This window comes from Myotis myotis, unplaced genomic scaffold, assembly GCF_014108235.1.
Source record: "Myotis myotis isolate mMyoMyo1 unplaced genomic scaffold, mMyoMyo1.p scaffold_m19_p_1, whole genome shotgun sequence".
Lineage (NCBI taxonomy): Eukaryota > Metazoa > Chordata > Mammalia > Chiroptera > Vespertilionidae > Myotis > Myotis myotis.
In genome coordinates this window covers 86,439,975-86,459,038 of record NW_023416313.1, presented here as the reverse complement: position 1 = coordinate 86,459,038, position 19,064 = coordinate 86,439,975, and the positions used below count along the sequence as shown (strand labels likewise).

At 45.7% G+C, this 19,064-nt stretch overlaps 1 protein-coding gene across 4 annotated transcripts in view; it reads right to left on the bottom strand.

The window, feature by feature from the left end:
- Window positions 1-13,511, bottom strand: part of PAPSS1 (3'-phosphoadenosine 5'-phosphosulfate synthase 1) — a 112,194-nt gene extending 98,683 nt beyond the window's left edge. Inside the window, exons 1-3 of one of the 4 annotated variants that reach the window (XM_036343825.1) lie at window positions 13,393-13,511; window positions 6,248-6,320; window positions 2,537-2,651 (exon numbers count right to left, since the gene is read on the bottom strand). In XM_036343825.1, coding sequence (XP_036199718.1) covers window positions 2,537-2,648 — 112 coding nt within the window. In that variant the 5' untranslated portion in view covers window positions 2,649-2,651; window positions 6,248-6,320; window positions 13,393-13,511. Of the gene's footprint in view, window positions 1-2,536; window positions 2,652-6,247; window positions 6,321-12,804; window positions 12,927-13,023; window positions 13,191-13,392 lie in introns of those variants that run through there. The other 3 variants (XM_036343814.1, XM_036343830.1, XM_036343819.1) reach the window with 3 other exon arrangements.
- Between the last annotated feature and the right edge of the window lie 5,553 nt (window positions 13,512-19,064).

The window sequence follows — 19,064 nt, the reverse complement described above, 5'->3', positions numbered from 1 at the left end:
GGCAGGGGGGGGACAGTGAGGGGCGACCAGGCTGGCAGCAGGGGGCAGTTAGGGGCAACCGGCCGGCAGCAGAGAGCAGTTAGGAGAGACCAGGCCAGCGGGGGGGGGGGGGGGGGGGGGGCAGTTGGGGGCGACCAGGCCAGCATGGGGGCAGAGTTGGGGCGACCAGGTCAGTGGGGGGGGGGGCAGTTAGGGGCAACCAAGTTGGCAGGAGGGGGCAGTTAGGGACGACCAGGCCAGCAGGGGGGGCAGTTAGGGGTGAACAGGTCAGCAGGGGGGGCAGTTGGGAGCGACCAGGCTGGCGGGGGCGTGCCGGGAGCCGATCCATCCTTGCTGCTTGACACAGTCACTGCAGGGAAGAAACATCTGCACAGCATATGTTTCAAGGGATCTGGCGTATATGGCATACTGTTCTTAATATGTTTGCTCCCCTTCTTGGCGCTATGTGTTTTAACCAAGGTCACCTCTCCGAGAAAGGTTGTTTCCCCAGGTGGGGATTTTTCCCTGAAGTTAGGGAGGGGATAAAACCCCTTAACTAAGTGCCAGGCAGGTAATCACTTTAACTACAAACAATCACACTTAAGCTACATAATCTTTACTCCCTGGAATGGAGATAAGAAATGCCCTAACCTTTGCAATAGAAATTGACAGGATTAAAATCAACTGGTATAAATACAGATGTAACAAGACAACAGGACACAGAACCTAGACACAGAACCTAGCAAGAGAACATGGCAAAAGATCCTGGACAGAACCTGGCTACAGAACTTGGCTGGAGAACCTAGACAGAACATGGCAGGAGAACCTGGATAGAACCTGGCGACCGAACATGGCTGGAGAACCTGGACAGAACCAGTCTGGAGAACCTAGTGACAGAACCTGGCGACAGAACCTGACTGGAGATCCTGGATAGAACCAGACGAGAGAACCCAACCATGCTGGTCAACTGAACGCTGCCTCCATGTCATTCCTTCTTCGCCGACTCCATCCACACCTTTGGGGACCCCTGGACCTGCTGGGGTTGGACCCCAACCGGGGGGGCAGTGAGGGGTGACCAGGCTGGCAGGAGGGGCAGTGAGGGGTGTCAAGGCTGGCAGGGGTGGCAGTTGGGGACGACCAGGCCAGAATGGGGGGGCAGTAAGGGGCAACTAGGCTGGAGGGGGGGTAGTGAGGGGTGACCAGGCCAGTAGGGAGGCAGTGAGGGTGATCAGGCCAGCAGGCAGATGAGTGGTTAGAAGCCAGCCGTCCAGGATTGTGAGAGGGATGTCCGACTGCCAGTTTAGGCCCGGGATTGGGCCTAAACTGGCAGTCGGACAACCCCTGAGGGGGTTGTCCTGATTGGAGAGGGTGCAGGACAACACCTGAGGGGTCCCAGATTGGAGAGAGTGCAGGCTGGACTGAGGGGACCCCGGCCCTCCGTGCACAAATTTCGTGCACCAGGCCTCTAGTTTAACAATAAAACACAAAAAATTGAAACCTGACTCAAAGAAAGAGTTCATGAGTGAGCATGCCATGATAAAAGAACTGATGGTAAGATAAGTACTGAATTAGTTTACTTATAGAATTCAAATACAAACAATTACAGAAATTTAAGATTTGAGAACATAATGTTAAGTGTTCCAAACATGGGCTAAGAAAAAGTAGCAATTTAACAACAATCCAGTCTTAAAAATGAGGAGATGGGAAGATGTGAGAGTGTTGAATTCTTTCAGACAAAAACTAACAGAACTGTCTAACATTGAAACCAAAATGGAAACGTTGTTTTTAACAATTAGCAAAAGTGTTTAGGGTTGGTAGTATCTAATGTTGACAAAGACAATGGAAAATGGACTCTCTTCCCACACTGTTAGTGGGAGAGTAAATAGGTATAAAATCTAGGTAGGCAATTTGGTGAGATGTATATAAATTTTGAATACACATTTATTAAATACACAATTCCTAGAAGAGAAAGTATCCATTATTTTTAAATCTATCTCCAAAATCTGCATGAATCTGCCTTCTCCCCAGCCTGCTATGGCTAAGCCCAAAGACTCTGGGAAAACCAACACAAGAACCAATCAGAGACAAAAGCTGAATGACAGGAATAAATTATCTCTATCACTCATTCTTTCTCTTCATATGGTTTACATTATTGCTTCTTTTTTTTTTTTTTGATGAATTGTCTTACATTTAATCAATCAATATTACAAAGTGTTCATGCTACATACAACCTCATAACATCCAGGAGTGTGGGTGCCCATAAAAGGGGGGATTATTAGCTTCTTGAAGGCAGAATCCAGATCTTATTTTCATGCAAGTCCATAGAATGTAATGTCATTATCAATTACAAGGTAGTTTTAAGATGCATCTATTTATTTTAACAATTCTTTAGGGGAAAAAAATTACCCAAAGGAAATAGGTTATTAAGCAACTTTGTCTGTTACATGTTATCACACTCCAGATACAAGAACTGACCTCAAAATTTAAATATGCTTACTCCTAGCTCAAGGTTGTTGATAACACTGCTTTTGAAATAAGCTGGTTTATTTGACTATACCTGTGAGCCAAACTGTGCAACCACGAAAGCCACCTCTGGTCCCCACCACCTGTCCTCTCTTGTTCCTGCTGACATGATGAGCTTGGTAGGTGACATTAGTTGCTCTCTGCATCCCCTGGAAAAAGGAGGGAAAAAAGAAAGAATTCTTGTTCACTTGAATCTTTTAAAAGATAAACATATGGACTCTATAAAGGAGCGTCTTTCCATCCAGCTCTTCAACTTCCAGAGATCGTCTTTTCTAAAATCTGCCTGAGAGGCGCCTAAGGTTCAAGATCTCTTTCCACAGCTCCCCCTTCCCCGTACCCTGCAATACACCGGAGGAGAAGGCACCTCTGCCCATCTGAGTCTTGCTATCACTCACTGCCCATACACACAGTTGGACAATTCTTTTAATAGGCACACCACAAAAACCACCCCCTCCCATCCCCACCGATCACCTCATTAATAGATGTATTTCCAATATATACTTATATGTTCAATAACCACTTATAAAAATGATAAGATGGGTCTCCCGGCCCATTTCTTTCCAATAGGTTGATGAAGCAAACACAACTTTCCAGCTCTGCACTTCCAATATCCTAAGCAAAATATACAGGGTTTCAAACACGGACATCTGCATCTCCTGGAAGCAGAGGCACCTCCTCCTGTTTTAGCTCCCAGGCAGGCTGCTGAGGAGGAGCAGACAGGAAATGGGGGAAGCAACAAGGAGGCTGCCTACAAGTTAGTGTCCTACACTTGCACAACCGGTTTGACTGGGTCATTTTTGTTTGGGGATATTTTTCCAAGTTACTTTGCTTTGGGGCAAAAAGAAACATGTATCTGGATGAATTTTTAATTCATTTTGGCCCTATAACTTGTCTTCTGCTTTCCTTAGTAAATTGAGTAGAATGAACAAAAATTATCTGACAAGCAATAATCTACTGAAGATACAGCTGAGAGAAAATATAGATAAGCAGAGATCTTTTGCTTTAATCACTAGAAAAGAATGCTCCTACATTTAAAAAAAATAATTCAGGCAGCAAATATGGCAGTCTGGGTATGAGGAGGCTTATTGTTTATGTATGTTTGATACTTTTCAATAAAAAAATAAACTTAAAAAAAAGGATGTGCCACATTCTCCTCCCTCCCAGTTCTTTAGAATAAATCAAAAAGCACTTTTTAAAACTACTGGAACTGCAAGGTGCTGGGAATATGCCTGAACTTCATAAAGCACCTACAGGCCACTTCCATATGCAATCTTCTTCTCACTGCCCTCCCCGTTTCTCTTCCTTCTCCACCCGTTCTAGATAAATCCTTCCTATAATTCTAACAGAAAAATATAACATGAGTGACGAAGGGCCAAGAGTGAGTTAAGTTAGTATTTCCTTCTGACTCTACATTCCTCGTCTTTGTCTTCAATGGCTTCGTTACGTGTTATAGACCCTGTAACATTTACTACCCGTATCTTTGTTTATTTATAGACCCTTTAATGTTTTTAGGTGTCTTTTTGTGCATATATATTTTGACTTGCTTGGGGAGACAGATCAGGCACTCTGAGTGACATACAGTCCTTTGTTTTTTTCCCACAATGCCCATCCTCTCTTCTGGTGCCTAGCCAGTGTTCAGTAAAAGTTAGATACAAGGCATTTATTTTACAGCATGATTTGTATTCTCTGCATAACATGCAAATGAAATGATGACTAAACCCTTCAGAAATCTTAAATCTAGCAGAACTGGGCAATTCATTTCAAAAGAATTGATGACTAAATGACTATCAGTCCTGTTGCTGGGCGAGACAGAGTCACATGGCCTCTGATGTCCCACTGCACCTTTGCTACACATTCTACAAACTGCTGTCCTCGTCACACACACAAGTGGCCCTGTGCTTCTTTCTGACCCACCTTAATTTCCACGTGAGCTGTTTTGTTATTTTAGCCACTCCCTATCGGGCAAATTAAGTTTTCCTACGATGGCATTTAGAGAATGTCATGCTTTGCGACTTTATTACGATTTTATAAAGAACCCCGCATTTTTAAGTGGAATTTGTAAAGGCACAGAGCATATACCAAATATCAAGAATAATTCAGGACTTGCACTTCTCTCACCCATCCCACAATCTACCTTAAACTGACTGCTCAACAATGTCTCTCCCCAAAGAGAATCCCTGTAACAGGCACATTCCTTTTAAGTGCCAAGACATAATTTGGATAACACTGAAGAGACAGTAACATACAATAAGAAGAAACACTCAGCTCACAGAGTTATTGATGACTGAAACCTTTAGTTCAGTTACCGATAACTGAAGTTAGTTTTTGGACGATACCAAGCCAAACAGCACAAGTGACGATCATACATCCTGAAGGTTGAGAAAACTTGAGAAGGCTACATGTCAGCCTTGCAACTACATGCACAAGTAGCAACACGGACTGCATGGCAGGAAGCGGCTCTCAGGCCCTACCCCAAACCTCCTGAATGGGAACCAAATGACCAGCATGCTTATCTGATCGCCGTCAACTGTCAGGCATGCTCTGCATATATATTTTGTCTCCAAAACTATTTTGTTTTAAAAACTAAATATATTTAAATATTTACTTAATAGATTTTTTTTATATCAATACCTTCAATGGAAGGGCCCTGGACAACCTCCAGGTGGGGAGCCCAGCCCTAAAAGATTCCTAGAAGTCAGAAATGAGGCTGGGACTACCTGTTCATTCATTCAGTATTGTTGATTGATCCCTCCTAGATACTGGGGACAAAAGAGAACATACATTTCAGGGAAGGACATTGACTACAAACAGATAAAGAAATCATTACATGGTCACAGACCGTTGCCTCATCCATGATAACAGCAGGACAGTCCCCACATATATGAAGGGAGTTCAGAGGCTGGCAGCCAAAAGCTCACTAACTTCTACCGGAAAGGTTGAAATTAACTATTTCAACCATAAGTGCACAGAAAAACTTCTACACAATTGCTCACAGCAGCATTATTTGTAACTAGAGGCCTGGTGCACAAAATTCGTGCATGGGGTGGGGGTCCTCTCAGCCCAGCCTGCACCCTCTCCAGTTCAGGACCCCTCGGGGGATGTCCGACTGCCAGTTTAGACCGAATCCCAGGGATCGGGCCTAAACTGGCAGTCGGACATCCCTCTCACAATCCTGGACCACTGCCTCCTAACTGCTCACCTGCCTGCCTTCCTGGTCACCCCTAACTGATCCCCCCTGCAGGCCTGATCGCCCCTCACTGCCTCTGCATGCCAGCCTTGATCGCCCCTAACTGCCCCCCGCCAGCCTGGTCGCTCCCAACTGCCCCCCCCTACCGGCCTCGTTGCCCCACACAGCCTGCTGTTCAGTCGTTTGGTCGTCCCTCACTAACCCCCTGTCGGCCTGGTCACCCCACTCAGCCTGCTGCTCAGTCGTTTGGTCGTCCCTCACTGCCCCTCCTGCTGGCCTTGTTGCCTCACTCAGCCTGTTCAGTCGTCCATTTGGTCGTCTGTTCAGTTGTGATGGCCCCTGGCTCTTTATATATACATATAGATGGCTCTTTATATATATAGATTATTATATAGGATAGCCAAAGGTAGAAATACTCATATGAACAAAGGGTGGTATATCCACAGAGTGGAATATTCAACTATATAAAAGGTTGAACTACTGACACATGCTGCAACATGAATTAATCTTGAAAACAAAATGTTAAGTGAAAGAAAACACACACAGAAGGCTACATACTGTATTATTCCATTTATAGGAGTCTAGAACAAGGAAATCCGAAGACACAAAGTGTATTATTGGATGTCAGGAGCTGCAGGTGGGGGGAGCAGGAAGGTAGGGAACAATTACTAATGGGTATAGGGTTCAATTAGGGGTGATGAAAATATTCTCAAATTACATATTGGTGATGGTTGCACAACTCTGTGAATATACAAAGACACCACACTGAATTGAACACAACACAAAAGAGAGATAAAGACAAAGGGAAGGGATGCAAACATCAAAGAAAGTAGAGAGATTAAGAGAAAGCAACCTAATGCCTGCATTCTTCTGAAGTTAGAAATGAACTTCTATAAAATCCTATCTAATAAAAGAGAAACATGGTAATTAGCCGTACGTCCGCTACCCTTCCCATTGGCTAATCAGGGCGATATGCAAATTAACTGCCAGCCAAGATGGCGGCCGGCAGCCAGGCAGCTGGAAGCTAACATGAGGCTTGCTTGCTTCAGTGACGGAGGAAACCAACGTTCCCGCCTGCCTTGTCGGCCTCTGAGCTTGCAGTTTGAAACACTGTTACAAATATAGAAGCTAAACAAAACCCAGAAACCAGCTTTTAGCCAGCCAGGATCTCAGAGCTGGAGTTGATACAGTGTTTTGATTATAGAACACAAACAAACCAGATACCTGCTTTCAGCAGCAGAGGCCTCAGAGCTGGAGCCAGAGCTAAAGCTGGCCCAGAATAAAAAGAGAAAAAAAGAAAAACAGGAGCAGTTGGGAGCTTCAGTCACCCGCCAGCCTGAAAACAGCCCTCAGCCCCTCACCCAGACTGGCCAGGCACCCCAGTGGGGACCCCCACCCTGAAGGGTGTGTGACCAGCTGCAAACAGCCATCATCCCCTCATCCAGGCTGGCCAGGCACCCCAGTGGGGAGCCCCACCCTGATCCAGGACACCCTTCAGGGCAAACCAGCCGGCCCCACCCATGCACCAGGCCTCTATCCTATATAGTAAAAGGGTAAATGCCTCCCAGCACCGGGATCAGAGGAGCCGCGAGGCCTCCCGGCACCGGGATCAGTACCCAAACCCCCTGATCGCCCTGCGGCTCTGTGTGTGACAGTAGGCGGGGCCACAACCTCCCTATCCACCCTGCTCTGTTCGTGACAGGGGAAGGCACCCCAACCCCTGATCAGCTCTGCTCTGTGCCTGATAGGGGGGAGCTCCCCAACCCCCTGATCACCCTGCGGCTCTGTGTGTGAGAGTGGCGGCACCCCAACCCCCTGATCGGCCCTGCTCTGTGGGTGATAGAGGGCGGTGCCCCAACCCACCCCCCCATGGGCCCTGCTCTGTGTGTGATGGGGTAGAGCCATAACCTCCCCATCGGCCCTGCCCTGAGTGTGACAGTGGCGGCGCCCCAACCCCCTGATCGGCCCTGCTCTGTGTGTGACAGGGGGCAGTGCCCCTACTCCCCTATGGGCCCTACTCTGTGCGTGACAGGGGGGAGCTCCCCAACCACCTGACTGACCCTGCTCTGTGCGTGACAGGGTATGGAGCCCCAACCCCCCTGATGGGCCCTGCTCTGTGCATGACAGGGGGCAGCGCCCCAACCCCCTCATTGGCCCTGCTCTGTGCATGACAGGGGGTGGCGCTGCAACCTCCCCATCGACCCTGCCTTGAGTGTGACAGGGGGCGGTACCCCAACCCCCCAATCGGCCCTACCCTGAGCGTGACTGAGGGTGGCATCGCAACCTCTGGATCCGCCCTGCTCTGTGCATGACAGCGGGCGGCGCCCCAACTCCCCAATCGGCCCTGCTCTGAGCCTGACCAGGGGCTGCACCTAGGGATTGGGCCTGCCCTCTGCCACCGGGGAGCAGGCCTAAGCCAGCAAGTCGTTATCTCCTGAGGGATCCCAGACTGTGAGAGGGCACAGGCCGGGCTGAGGGACCCCTCCTGGCCCCGGAGTACACAAATTTTTGTGCACGGGGCCTCTAGTAATGTACAATATCTTCACTAGTTTCACTCACTTAGTTTTACTCACTTATTTGGTAAAGAACTGTGTCCTTAGGAAAGGATATTTCACTAAAATGATTGCCTCTTAGGTAAGTAACAAAAAGAAGCATTATACTCTTCATGTGAACTAATTACTTAGTAATGTGTTTTTAAAACAATTCAGGGTTGGAGTTTTATTGTTGGTATGCTCTGGGTAATTGATCGATCTCAGAGCAAGAGATGGTAACTTTCAAGTGAGTGGAAAAGGGAATTCTAGTGATTTTATTTTAAATTCAACTGGATTTTATTTTAAATTACTACTTTTTCATTTAAGTCTTACATAACATTTTCCCCTTTTGTTAAGTCAAAGCCGAGAGTAAAGCAAACTTTCTCAGCTTCATAAATAATGACTTTCTGGCCCAGATAATCTACTGTTGAAGCTATCATGTGCATGTAGAATGTTTAGCAGCATCTCTAGCCTCTACTCGCCAGAGGCACGAGCGTATGCACAGGGACACACACACACACACACACACACACACACAAATTGTAACAATCAAATATGTCTCCAGATATTGCAAAATGTCCCTGGGGGTGACAAAATTTTATCTGGTTGAGAATCACTGGTAAAGACCTAATCCTCAAAATTCTATGTAACAAAGCCAGGCTGGGGAAGTTTATTTCACGTTTCAAATTTAGAGAAGCAACTGTGCTAAGGGGAGGCTAACAGTGCTGGGTGCCCTGCGAGGAGCCAGAGCTCAGAATTGCCTACAATCCTGACAGTAGCCACTATCTCTTGAAATGTCCTTGTCCTGGTAAGAAAGTAAAGATAAAACCAGAATACAAACATACATAGATAAGTAGAAAAAATGTTGGTACCCAGCCCAAAGTGACCACCTAGACCTGCCCTGTTGTTCTGAGATGATGAAAATGGTCTATACTGCATGTCCAATACAGTGCCAGTAGCTACATGAGGCAACGCAGCACTTGAAATGTGGCTAGAGAAACTAAGAAACAGAATTTTTTATTTTATTTAACTCTGGCTAAACTTTAAGTTGCCACAGGTGACAGGTGGCTACCAGATTGGGCAATACAGAGCTAGACCTTGCTATCATTCTTCTTCTGTTGTTGTTAGTCAACATTACAGAGTACATTCTTGGTGCCCTAGGCCAGTGGTTGGCAAACCGCGGCTACCGAGCCACATGGGGCTCTTTGGCCCCTTGAGTGTGGCTCTTCCACAAAATACCGCGTGCAGGCGCGCACGTACAGTGCGAAGTTGACTTAAAACTTTAAGTAAAGTTTATTAAGTTAATTTTAGGGAACGTTGTGGAGTGAAAGAAGATGTAGTGTCGAGGATTGAGAAAGGTATGTTGAGATGGTTTGGACATATAGAGAGGATGAACGAAAGGAGATAGACGAAACAAGTATACAAGACAAGTGTGGATGGGAGAGTTGGAAGGGGTCGACCTCAGCGAATGTACCTCAATCAGATTGAGGACGTTTTTAGCAAAGGCCAGCTTAGGAGTACCCTAATTAAGTTAATAACAATGTACCCACCTATAGAGTTTAAGTTTAAAAAAACTGGCTCTCAAAAGAAATTTCAATCATTGTACTATTGATATTTGGCTCTATTGACTAATGAGTTTGCCGACCACTGCCCTAGGCAGTTTGGCTCCATGGATAGAGCATCAGCCTATGGACTGAAGGCCAGGTTTGATTCTGGTCAAGGGCACATATCTTGGTTAGAGGCTCCCAGCCCTGGTCGGGGGCATGCAGGAGGTAACCAATCGATGTGTCTCTCTCACATGGGTCTTTCTGTCTTTCTCTTTCCCTTCTACTCTCTCTAAAAATCAATAGAAAAAAAATATCATCAGGAAAAAAAAAGTACACTCTTGGCAAAAAGTCCAGCTTTTCCTCTTTGGGCAATTATTCCTGCAATATCTCCCTTGCTTCTAGGATGGGAAGGTCAATACCTGCCCCTGACAACAGCCAGGCCCATGCTCCAAAGAATGACTATACAGGCCTCTCGGTTGGCCTTCAATATGCTGTGTGTTCCATTCCTGCACTCATTTCATTTCTGTACTACCTCAGTCTCCCCCAAAATCCAGAATGGGCAGCTGGCCTTCGATGAAAGGTATCTAACAGTATAAGGGGCAAAATGTTCAGAAAGGGTAGAACTAGTAAAGGGAAAATTATCTCATTCATTTATTTGTTGCTTTTTAATTAACAGTCTCTCAAGTAGAATGTAATATCCGTGAGAGCAGAACCCCTTTCTGTTGTTTTACCACTGCATCCCCAACATGTGGAACAAAGCATGTCCCAGGCATGTCCCAAGGCACGTCCCATGCATACCTCAGAGATATCTCGGGTTTGGTTCCAGGCTACCACAATAAAACCAGTAACAGAAATGCTTGGTTTCGCAGTGCACATAAAAATTATCTTTACACTACAATGCAGTCTATCTAGTGTGCAATAGCATTATGTCTAAAAAAAACTGCATACATAATTTAGAAATAGATTATTGCTAAAAATGGTAACCATCAACTGAGTCTTCACTGAGTAATAATCTTTTTGCTGAAGAAAGGTCTTACCTCAGTGTTGATGAAAACACAGTATCTGTGAAGTGCAATAAAATGAGGTATGCCTGTAATTCATTTAAACCTCATTATAACCCTATCTGTTCTCCAGGGCTTCCACATCTGGAACAATGTCTAATTTCTCCAGCACACGGTCTTCCTGGAACACCAGTGTCATCATGTAATAGGAACATTAAAGGTGTATGGGTTCTTCAAATTTGTGTCACTCTCAATCCTGGAAACACGGTGGGTGTTCCCTACTGGGGCAAAAAAGACTTACAAGCCCCTGAAAATTAAAAATTCTGGCCTCATCAAAAATCTCCCACAGAATGCCAGGCCAGTGTGGCTCAGCAGTCAAGCATCAACCTATGAACCAGGAGGTCACGTTTCCATTTCCGGTCAGGCCACATGCCTGGGGTCCATAGTGTAGGGTATGCAGGAGGCAGCCAATCGATAATTCTTTCTCATCACTAATGTTCCTATCTCTTTCTCTCTCCCTCCCTTCCTCTCTGAAAACAATAAAAATATGTTTTTGAAAAAATGTAATAATAATATATATTTTTAAAAAAATCTCCCACAGAATCAAGTCTTAACACTAGGAGTAAACACTAACAACTGCATAACCTAGTCCTAGCCAGTTTGGATCAGTGGATAGAGCGTCGGCCTGCGGAACAAAGGGTCCTAGGTTCGATTCTGGTCAAGGGCAAGTACCTTGGTTGCAGGCTCCTCACTCGCCTGGGCCCTGGTTGGGATGTGTGCAGGAGGCAACCAATCGATATGTTTCTCCCACATCAATGTTTCTCTCTGTCTTTCCCTCTCTTCTCCACTCTCCCTAAAAATCAATGGAAAAACGTCTTCGGGTGAGGATTAACAAAAACAACTGCATAACCTAGTCCCAGCTTATCAAATTTTATCTCCACTCCTCAACAAAAACTCTCCAGAGTAGTTAAACTCTTAGTTGGTCTTGGAATAAAAAAAAATAATTCTTATTCCCAGCCCTTATTCACACAGCTCCTCTCTGACTCAGAAATTTGAATACATTTCTCTTTTGTAAACCCTCCCCAAAACACCCAGGCTAAATTAATCTCTCCTCCAAATTGAAAAAAAAAAAAAAAAAAAAAATTTGTCTTACACCATGACTGTGGTCAAAATGACAAACTCGTCACCTGGCAAGGTCATTTAAAACCCCAATCAGGCCATGAGCAACCAGAACGCAAACACTGAGTCCCTCATTTTTCATCTTTTCTATGTCTGGCACAGGTCTCTACAAAAAAATATGCACTTGTTTGGCAAATGGAATAGTAAATAAACGAGCAACAGATGGTGTAACTGAAATTACCTTTAAATACTTTAACTGAGTCCCCTATGTCCCTAACCAGGAAACACTCAGGGTAACAGGGGCAGAGTCAACAATTTTATGACACTTTGTTGCACTTTCAAATTATCTTCTTTACTCTTCAAAATAACCCTGTGAAGAACACACTATCATACCCTTCTTTAGTCAACTGAGGTTCAAAGAAGTAAAGTTATTTTCCTCAAGATCACACACTAGTAAATGGCAAAGCTGGTACCAGAGACCAGGCCAGTCGTCCAGTAAGTGCTCTTCCCAATGTTCGAACCCGCCTTCCCTTAAAACCTAAGGAAAAGATAATAACTAAAAGGAGAAAGCAATCAGGTGAGCATCCTTGGCAACAACAGATATGGAACACGACTGACTGCAAATGAGCATTTGCCTGAAGTGATTTGCAAAGGCTGCATTTAAACCTCATGATTTTTTGTTGCACTGTGAAATAAAAATGTCCACCTAAACCTAAAACCAGCGCCTTTTCAAAGAGCCAAAGTGGACACCACCTCCCCACCCCACCCAGAAGGGCACTAATGAGTTTGGATTAAGGCTGTTTCTTACCAAAGAATAAGGAAGGAAGCAACCTAAATGAGGACACACCATCCGACCATCAAAGCCAACTGGCTGTCGTTGCTAAACGTTATAAACCATGAGTCTGCCCACACCTTACCGTCTCCAGGAATCGAGTCTTGGAGCTCCATGTAATGTTAGACATTCCCATTTTACACCGAGCCACAAAGAACCTCAGTTCAGTGAATTCTCAACTCATGAATGGATACATTGTTGGGCACCCTCTCTTCACACCGAAGCGCAGAGATGGGAAAGACTTGGAAATGGACACAACGCTGGGTAACTGCGCTGGCAGAGCCAAGAAAAACCAGCAGCTCACCCAAAGACGCCCGCCTCCGCCTCCGCCTCCGCCCTCTGCAGACCTTCACGCCACTCCAGGGGATGCAACCAGCTCCCCTTGCAAAGGTGCAGGTTTCAGCAGCCGCCGGCTCTCTCCGCAAAGACTTTAATTCGAGGTCTCATCTGAGCCGAGGAACCGGGGAAGAGGACGTTCTACCCACTAAGGGCGGGTCGGACCGCAGCACGGCCAGCCCCCGACCCGCACCACCCACACCCCGGTTGGACGGCGCCGCGGCCTCTGGTACCCATCCCCGGAGCTCCGGGGAGGATGCAAAGGAGGCGGAAGGCAGGCAGGGGCTCCGGAACCAGCGGCAGCCGGAGGCTCCCAGCCTCCTCGGTCCCCACTCACCCAGTTCTGCACGTTGTTGCTCAGCTTGACTTTCTTGTACAGGCTCCCGGGTCCCTCCATGGCCGCAGAGCGCGCGCGGGTGCCGGGATTCTCAGCGCCCGGAGGCCGACAGGAGCAGGCAGGGCCGGCGGGGCGGGGCGGGGCGGGGCCGAGCGGGAGGCGGGGTCACCTGGCGCCGGCGCTCGCGCGCGCGCAGACGTCCGCTCGTGCTCGCGACTCCGGCCGCCCGCTAGCGTGTCAGCTGCCGCTCGCCCAGGTCCAGGGCGGAGGTATGTGGGGCGGGGCGAAGCGGAAGGCGGGACCAAGGAAGGTTGTGGGCGGGGCTTCGAGCGCCCGCGGGGCTCCTCCCTCTTCATTCTCAGGAAGGGACGGGGCCTGGGAAAATCACCCTGGGACGCCCAGGCCTCTGGGTCTGCCTTGCGCTGCGCCTGCGCGGGGGCCTGCCGGGGTCCAGGGAGCCGGCCTCCTGGGGAATGGCTGCTGGCTCTCCGCGCCGATGCTCTTGGGAGAAGACATGGATGTGAAATTCTGCCCTTCTGGCTTTTCCTCCAAAACCAGGCTACCAGCCTCGTGTCCACCCAGTCTGTGCCCTTGTGAGCCAAGGCACATTTAAAAATGGATTTTCCATGCTTGCAAAGGGAAGGATTGATTCACTGAACTTACTTTCCACAAGTTCCTCTTCACTTTAACCCTCTGCTCAACGCATAATTATGTTTACAAAGTTGATGCGCCATCTCTGGACATCCATAATTAATTTCTCGACTCGGCTTAGAGGTTATTTACAAAGTGCCCTCCTTCCCCCACGATAATGGAGAAACTATAATGGAATAAGCTGCTAAGAGACTCACTTCAATAGGCAGGAGGCCACTAGGGAAGTGGGGCCTCTGAACATTGTGCCTCGGTTCTCAGAGCTGCTATAAGTCACTAACCTGTTGCTAACCTCTGCTCAGGGTTGAGCCATAAACATGCAGTGGTTCTCAACCTTCCTAATGCCGCGACGCTTTAATACAGTTCCTCATGTTGTGGTGAACCCAACCATAAAATTATTTTCGTTGCTAATTCATAACTAATTTTTCTACTGTTATGAATCGTAATGTAAATATCTGATATGCAGGATGTATTTTCAGGGGTCGCGACCCACAGGTTGAGAACCACTGTTAGAGCAACCGCTGCATGGAAATGTATGGACTTTCCTTCTTCCCTTGTAGTTTTTCCCTCCCTTATTTGCATATTGGAACTAGCCATCCGTGTTAACCGAGCTTTCATTTTCATGGAAGAATTACACTGTGGTTTCTGCCTTTGTAAACCTTGCCTTCCTTTGTTCTCTCCAGAGCAATTTAGAGTGCTCCCTGTATCTGAGTCTCTCAGATTCCAAAAAAAAAATAAAAATGATTTGTTGTTGTTGTTGCTGTTGTTGTTATTGTTACAGCCTGAACCTCTTCTTTGGTTCACACCCACTTGGAAACTTCTCTTCACATCAGATTGCTGTCCAGTACTTCTCACTGACCAGGCTGAAAAGGTACCTCTATATTATTAGCTTCTCAGGAAATCCTTAGAGGACTGAAATTCAGGCTTAAGAGGGCTGCATGTTACCTTAGGGCAGTGGTTCTCAACCTTCCTAATGCCGTAACCCTTTAATACAGTTCCTCATGTGTGGTGACCCCCAATTTCATTGTTACAAATTGAACATAATTAAAGCATAGTGATTAATCACAAAAACAATATGTAATTATATATGTGTTTTCCGATGGTCTTAGGTGACCCCTGTGAAAGGGTCATTTGACCCCCAAAGGGGTCGCGACCCACAGGTTGAGAACCACTGCCTTAGGGTAAAATGCCCACCTGTGGAGAACATTTTCAAGTTCACCTAGTTATTGCAGGGCTAGTTCATAGGATGAGCTAGAGGGTATGGGGGAGCTTCCTCCATGAGTTATCTCCTCTCCCATCGCCATGACTCTTAGTGCTTCCCCACAGCTTGCCCCTGGCACCAAGATAGTTCATGTGAAGCTCTGCTCCTCCATAACCCCATTCCCTCTCCCCTCAATACACAGACCCCAATCTCTAAAACCTGAAGCTGCTACCTCTTGATAGCTAGCAAATACACTGAGTGGCCAGATTATTTTGACCACCTGAAGTTTGTAGGCAAATCAGCTATAATTTCCCACTGAAGTTGCTAGAGAGCCAGATCATTATAAACATCTGAATAGCACAACATACCTAAGTAGCCTTGCTGATCAAGTTCATCCTACCATGTTGATGGCGTATCCCAATGGAGATGGCTTCTTCCAACAAGACAATGCGCCATGCCACGGTGCTCGTATTGTGCAGGAGTGCTTTCAAGAACATGAGGGAGACTTTACCCTGCTTAAGTGGCCCCCACAATCACTAGATCTCAATCCAATTGAGCATTTGTGGGATGAAGTTAAAAGAGCCATCAGGCAGCTGGTTCCACAACCATCAAATCTCACAGAACTGGACAGTGCTATTCATCAGGCATGGTGTCAGATTCCTCGCATCACCTTTCAACATCTCGTGGAGTCAATGCCAAGAAGAATTGCCACAGTATTGAAGGCAAAAGGTGACCCAACGAGTACTGATGGGGTGGTCATAATAATCTGGCCACTCAGTGTAAGTCCCCTGTTTGTTTACTAGACTACAACTACCTCAAATTAGGCCTTTCCCATATCCAACCTGAGTCACCACTAAGCCCCTTTAACTGCACATCCTCCCTCCGGTGCAGCTGCTCTGCCACTCACAACATTCTTGAAACTTCTGTCAGAGTGATATTTCTAAAAGTGAAATTTGGAATTGTTACTAGACCAATTAAAATGTCTGTGGTTCCCTATAGCTTTTTCTACAGGACTCTTAATCAAGGATCTGTATACAGAATTGAATCTCAGTATAATTCTGAATTCTGCCAACAATAGCAATGAGCTTGGAAGAGCATTCCAAGCTTCAATAATTTAATCAAGGACAAAGATTATCTTTAAGTACCTCACTATATGTAAAACATTGTGTTAAAAATTTTGATATGTTAAAATAAATGAGTAGTGACTAATGGGAAGCAGCACCAAACACGATGTATATTCTTTTCCCTAGATTCTTCCAGCATAATTATGATGAGATTTACCTATGTTGCTGTGCATATCAATAGTCCATTCCATTTTATGGATGATTAGTATGCCATTGTACCATGTCATGCTTTTGTTAAATTAACGTTTGTTAAGTAGAGCACAGGATGCTGGATAGTGAGTTGCCAACAACGGACCACAAGAGAAATTGAAGTACAGAAGTTTATTACTCACAGTCCTGGCGGAGGTACACAGCACACCTTCAGGAGCTACATGGGAGGTGAAGGCAGGGTGCAGACAGAGAGAGGGATAGGACCTGAAGCATATGCCTTCATGAGTCTCCACTAAGGGATGCTCTGGGTTTCCCAAGCTAGGGACAAATTGTTCAAGCCAAGCTAACAAGAGCAGGGTTTAGAGAAGCTCCGTGGGGCTCTCACCTAAAACGCATGCAAGGGGAAGTCTTGGAGGCAGGGGAGAGTGATGATCACAAGAGTGGCGAGGAAGTCATATCCAGAATTTGTATTTGCTTGTGACTCAGCAAGCTATTATCTAGAACGGCAAATTTCAACCCTTTTCATCTCACAGCACACAGAAGCTAATTACTAAAAACTCTGGGGTACACCAAAAAAATATAGATTTTGCCAATCTGACAAAAATATATAATTTGATTGATTTACAGTGGATGACCATTGTCTTTTTATTATTATTATTTGAAATTGAAGGGAAAAGAGATCAGTGCCCCTGTCTAAATAGTCAGATATTGCGTGTTTTAAAAAGTTTTTGAGGCACACTGGTTGAAAATCTCTGATCTAGAGTGTACAATTGCATAAGGAGGCTAGTGTCAGCTTAAGGCTCCCACAGGCACTTGGCCAAACAAAATGGATGCTGAAGCAGCAATATCATTGAGTAGCTTAGCGAAACTCAACACATGGATATACCAGGATTTGTTTATTCGTCTGTTGAAGGATATTTGGGTAATTTCTGTTTGGAGCTATTGCAAATGAAGTTGCCATGAACATTTATACACAAGTCTTTGTGTGGACATATTCTTTCCTTTCCCTGGGGTAATTACCTAGGAGGGGAAAGACTGGGCCTTATGGCAGGCATATGTTTAACTTTTTGAAAACTGCCAAAACCATTTTCCAAATGGTTTTACAATTTTATATTCCTGCCAGTAGTGCATGAGAATTGTAGTTGTTCTATATCCTTGCCAACACTTGGTACAGTTGGTCTTTTTCATTTTAGTCATTGTAGTAGTATGCAGTGGTACCACATTATGTTGTTGTTGTTGTGTGTGTGTGTGTGTGTGTGTGTGTGTGTGTGTGTGTGTGTGTGGCTTATTTAATTTAAAAGGGAGAGGAGAGAGGGATAGAAACACCAATGATGAGAGAGAATCATCGGTCGGCTGCCTCCTGAATGCCCCCTACTGGGGATTAAGCCTGAAACCCAGACATGCGCCCTGACCAGAAATAGAGCCATTACCTCCTGGTTCATGGGTTGACACTCAACCACTGAGCCACCCAGCCGGGCCCTCGTTATGGTTTTAGTTTGCTCTTCCCTAAGGACAGTAGTGCCAAACGCCTTCTCATGTGCCTTTGGCTCCTACGTATCTTCTTTAAGTGTCTACTCGGAACTTTTGCCCATTTTCTAACTGAGTTGTTTGTCCTCCTATTCCTGAGTTTTAAAATTCTCTATATATTCCCTGTCAAACATTTTATTTTTCATCTCTAGAAGGTCAATATGGGTCTTTTAAATATATAGATATATCTTGCCCTAGCTGGTTTGGCTCAGTGGATATAGCATTGGCCCATAAACTAAAGTCATGGGTTTTATTCCAGTCAACGTCACATACTTCGGTTGCAGGCTCGATCCACAGCCCCAGTCAGGGCACATGTGGGAGGCAACCAATCGATATTTCTCTCTCTCTTTCTCTTTCACTCTGTCTAAAAAACAATGGGAAAATATCCTCAGGTGAGGATTAACAAAACATATGTGTATATCTTATGCCTCCATTTAACAGAAATCTTTCCCCTACCTGTTTGAATATATGTAACAAAACTCTTTTAATGTCTTTATCTACTAATTCTATTATCTGTGTTTACATCTCTTTGCAATGATTCTTTTTTGTTGTTGTTGCTATGAGTCATATCTTCACTTCTTCCTCTTCCTCTACCAGAGCCCTGATATTAAGAATTTTACTTTGTTGAATGCTGCATAGTTTTATATTTCTACAAATATTCTTGAACTTTATTCTGGGTCATAGTCAAGTTATTTGGAAACAGTTTAATCCTTTCAAGGTTTGATTTTAGCATCATTCAGTGGCATCAGAATAACCATTCATCTGGGACTAATTGTGTCCCACCACTCAGAACACCATTTTGAGTGCTTTGCCCATGCCAGCGTTCTCCACGGACGGGCTGGTGGGAGCACAGTCTATTTTCTGCTGGGTGTGAGCTCCAGGCATTTCCCTCTGCTCCTTTTGTGTGTGTTTCTCTGTGTCCATTAGCTTCCCCACCGCCTTTTGCCTGGTGGGCTTCCTGCCATCTCTGGAGCTTGCTCTGTGGTAGCTCTCTCTTCTCTACCCTGCTTTCTCCTCTCTAA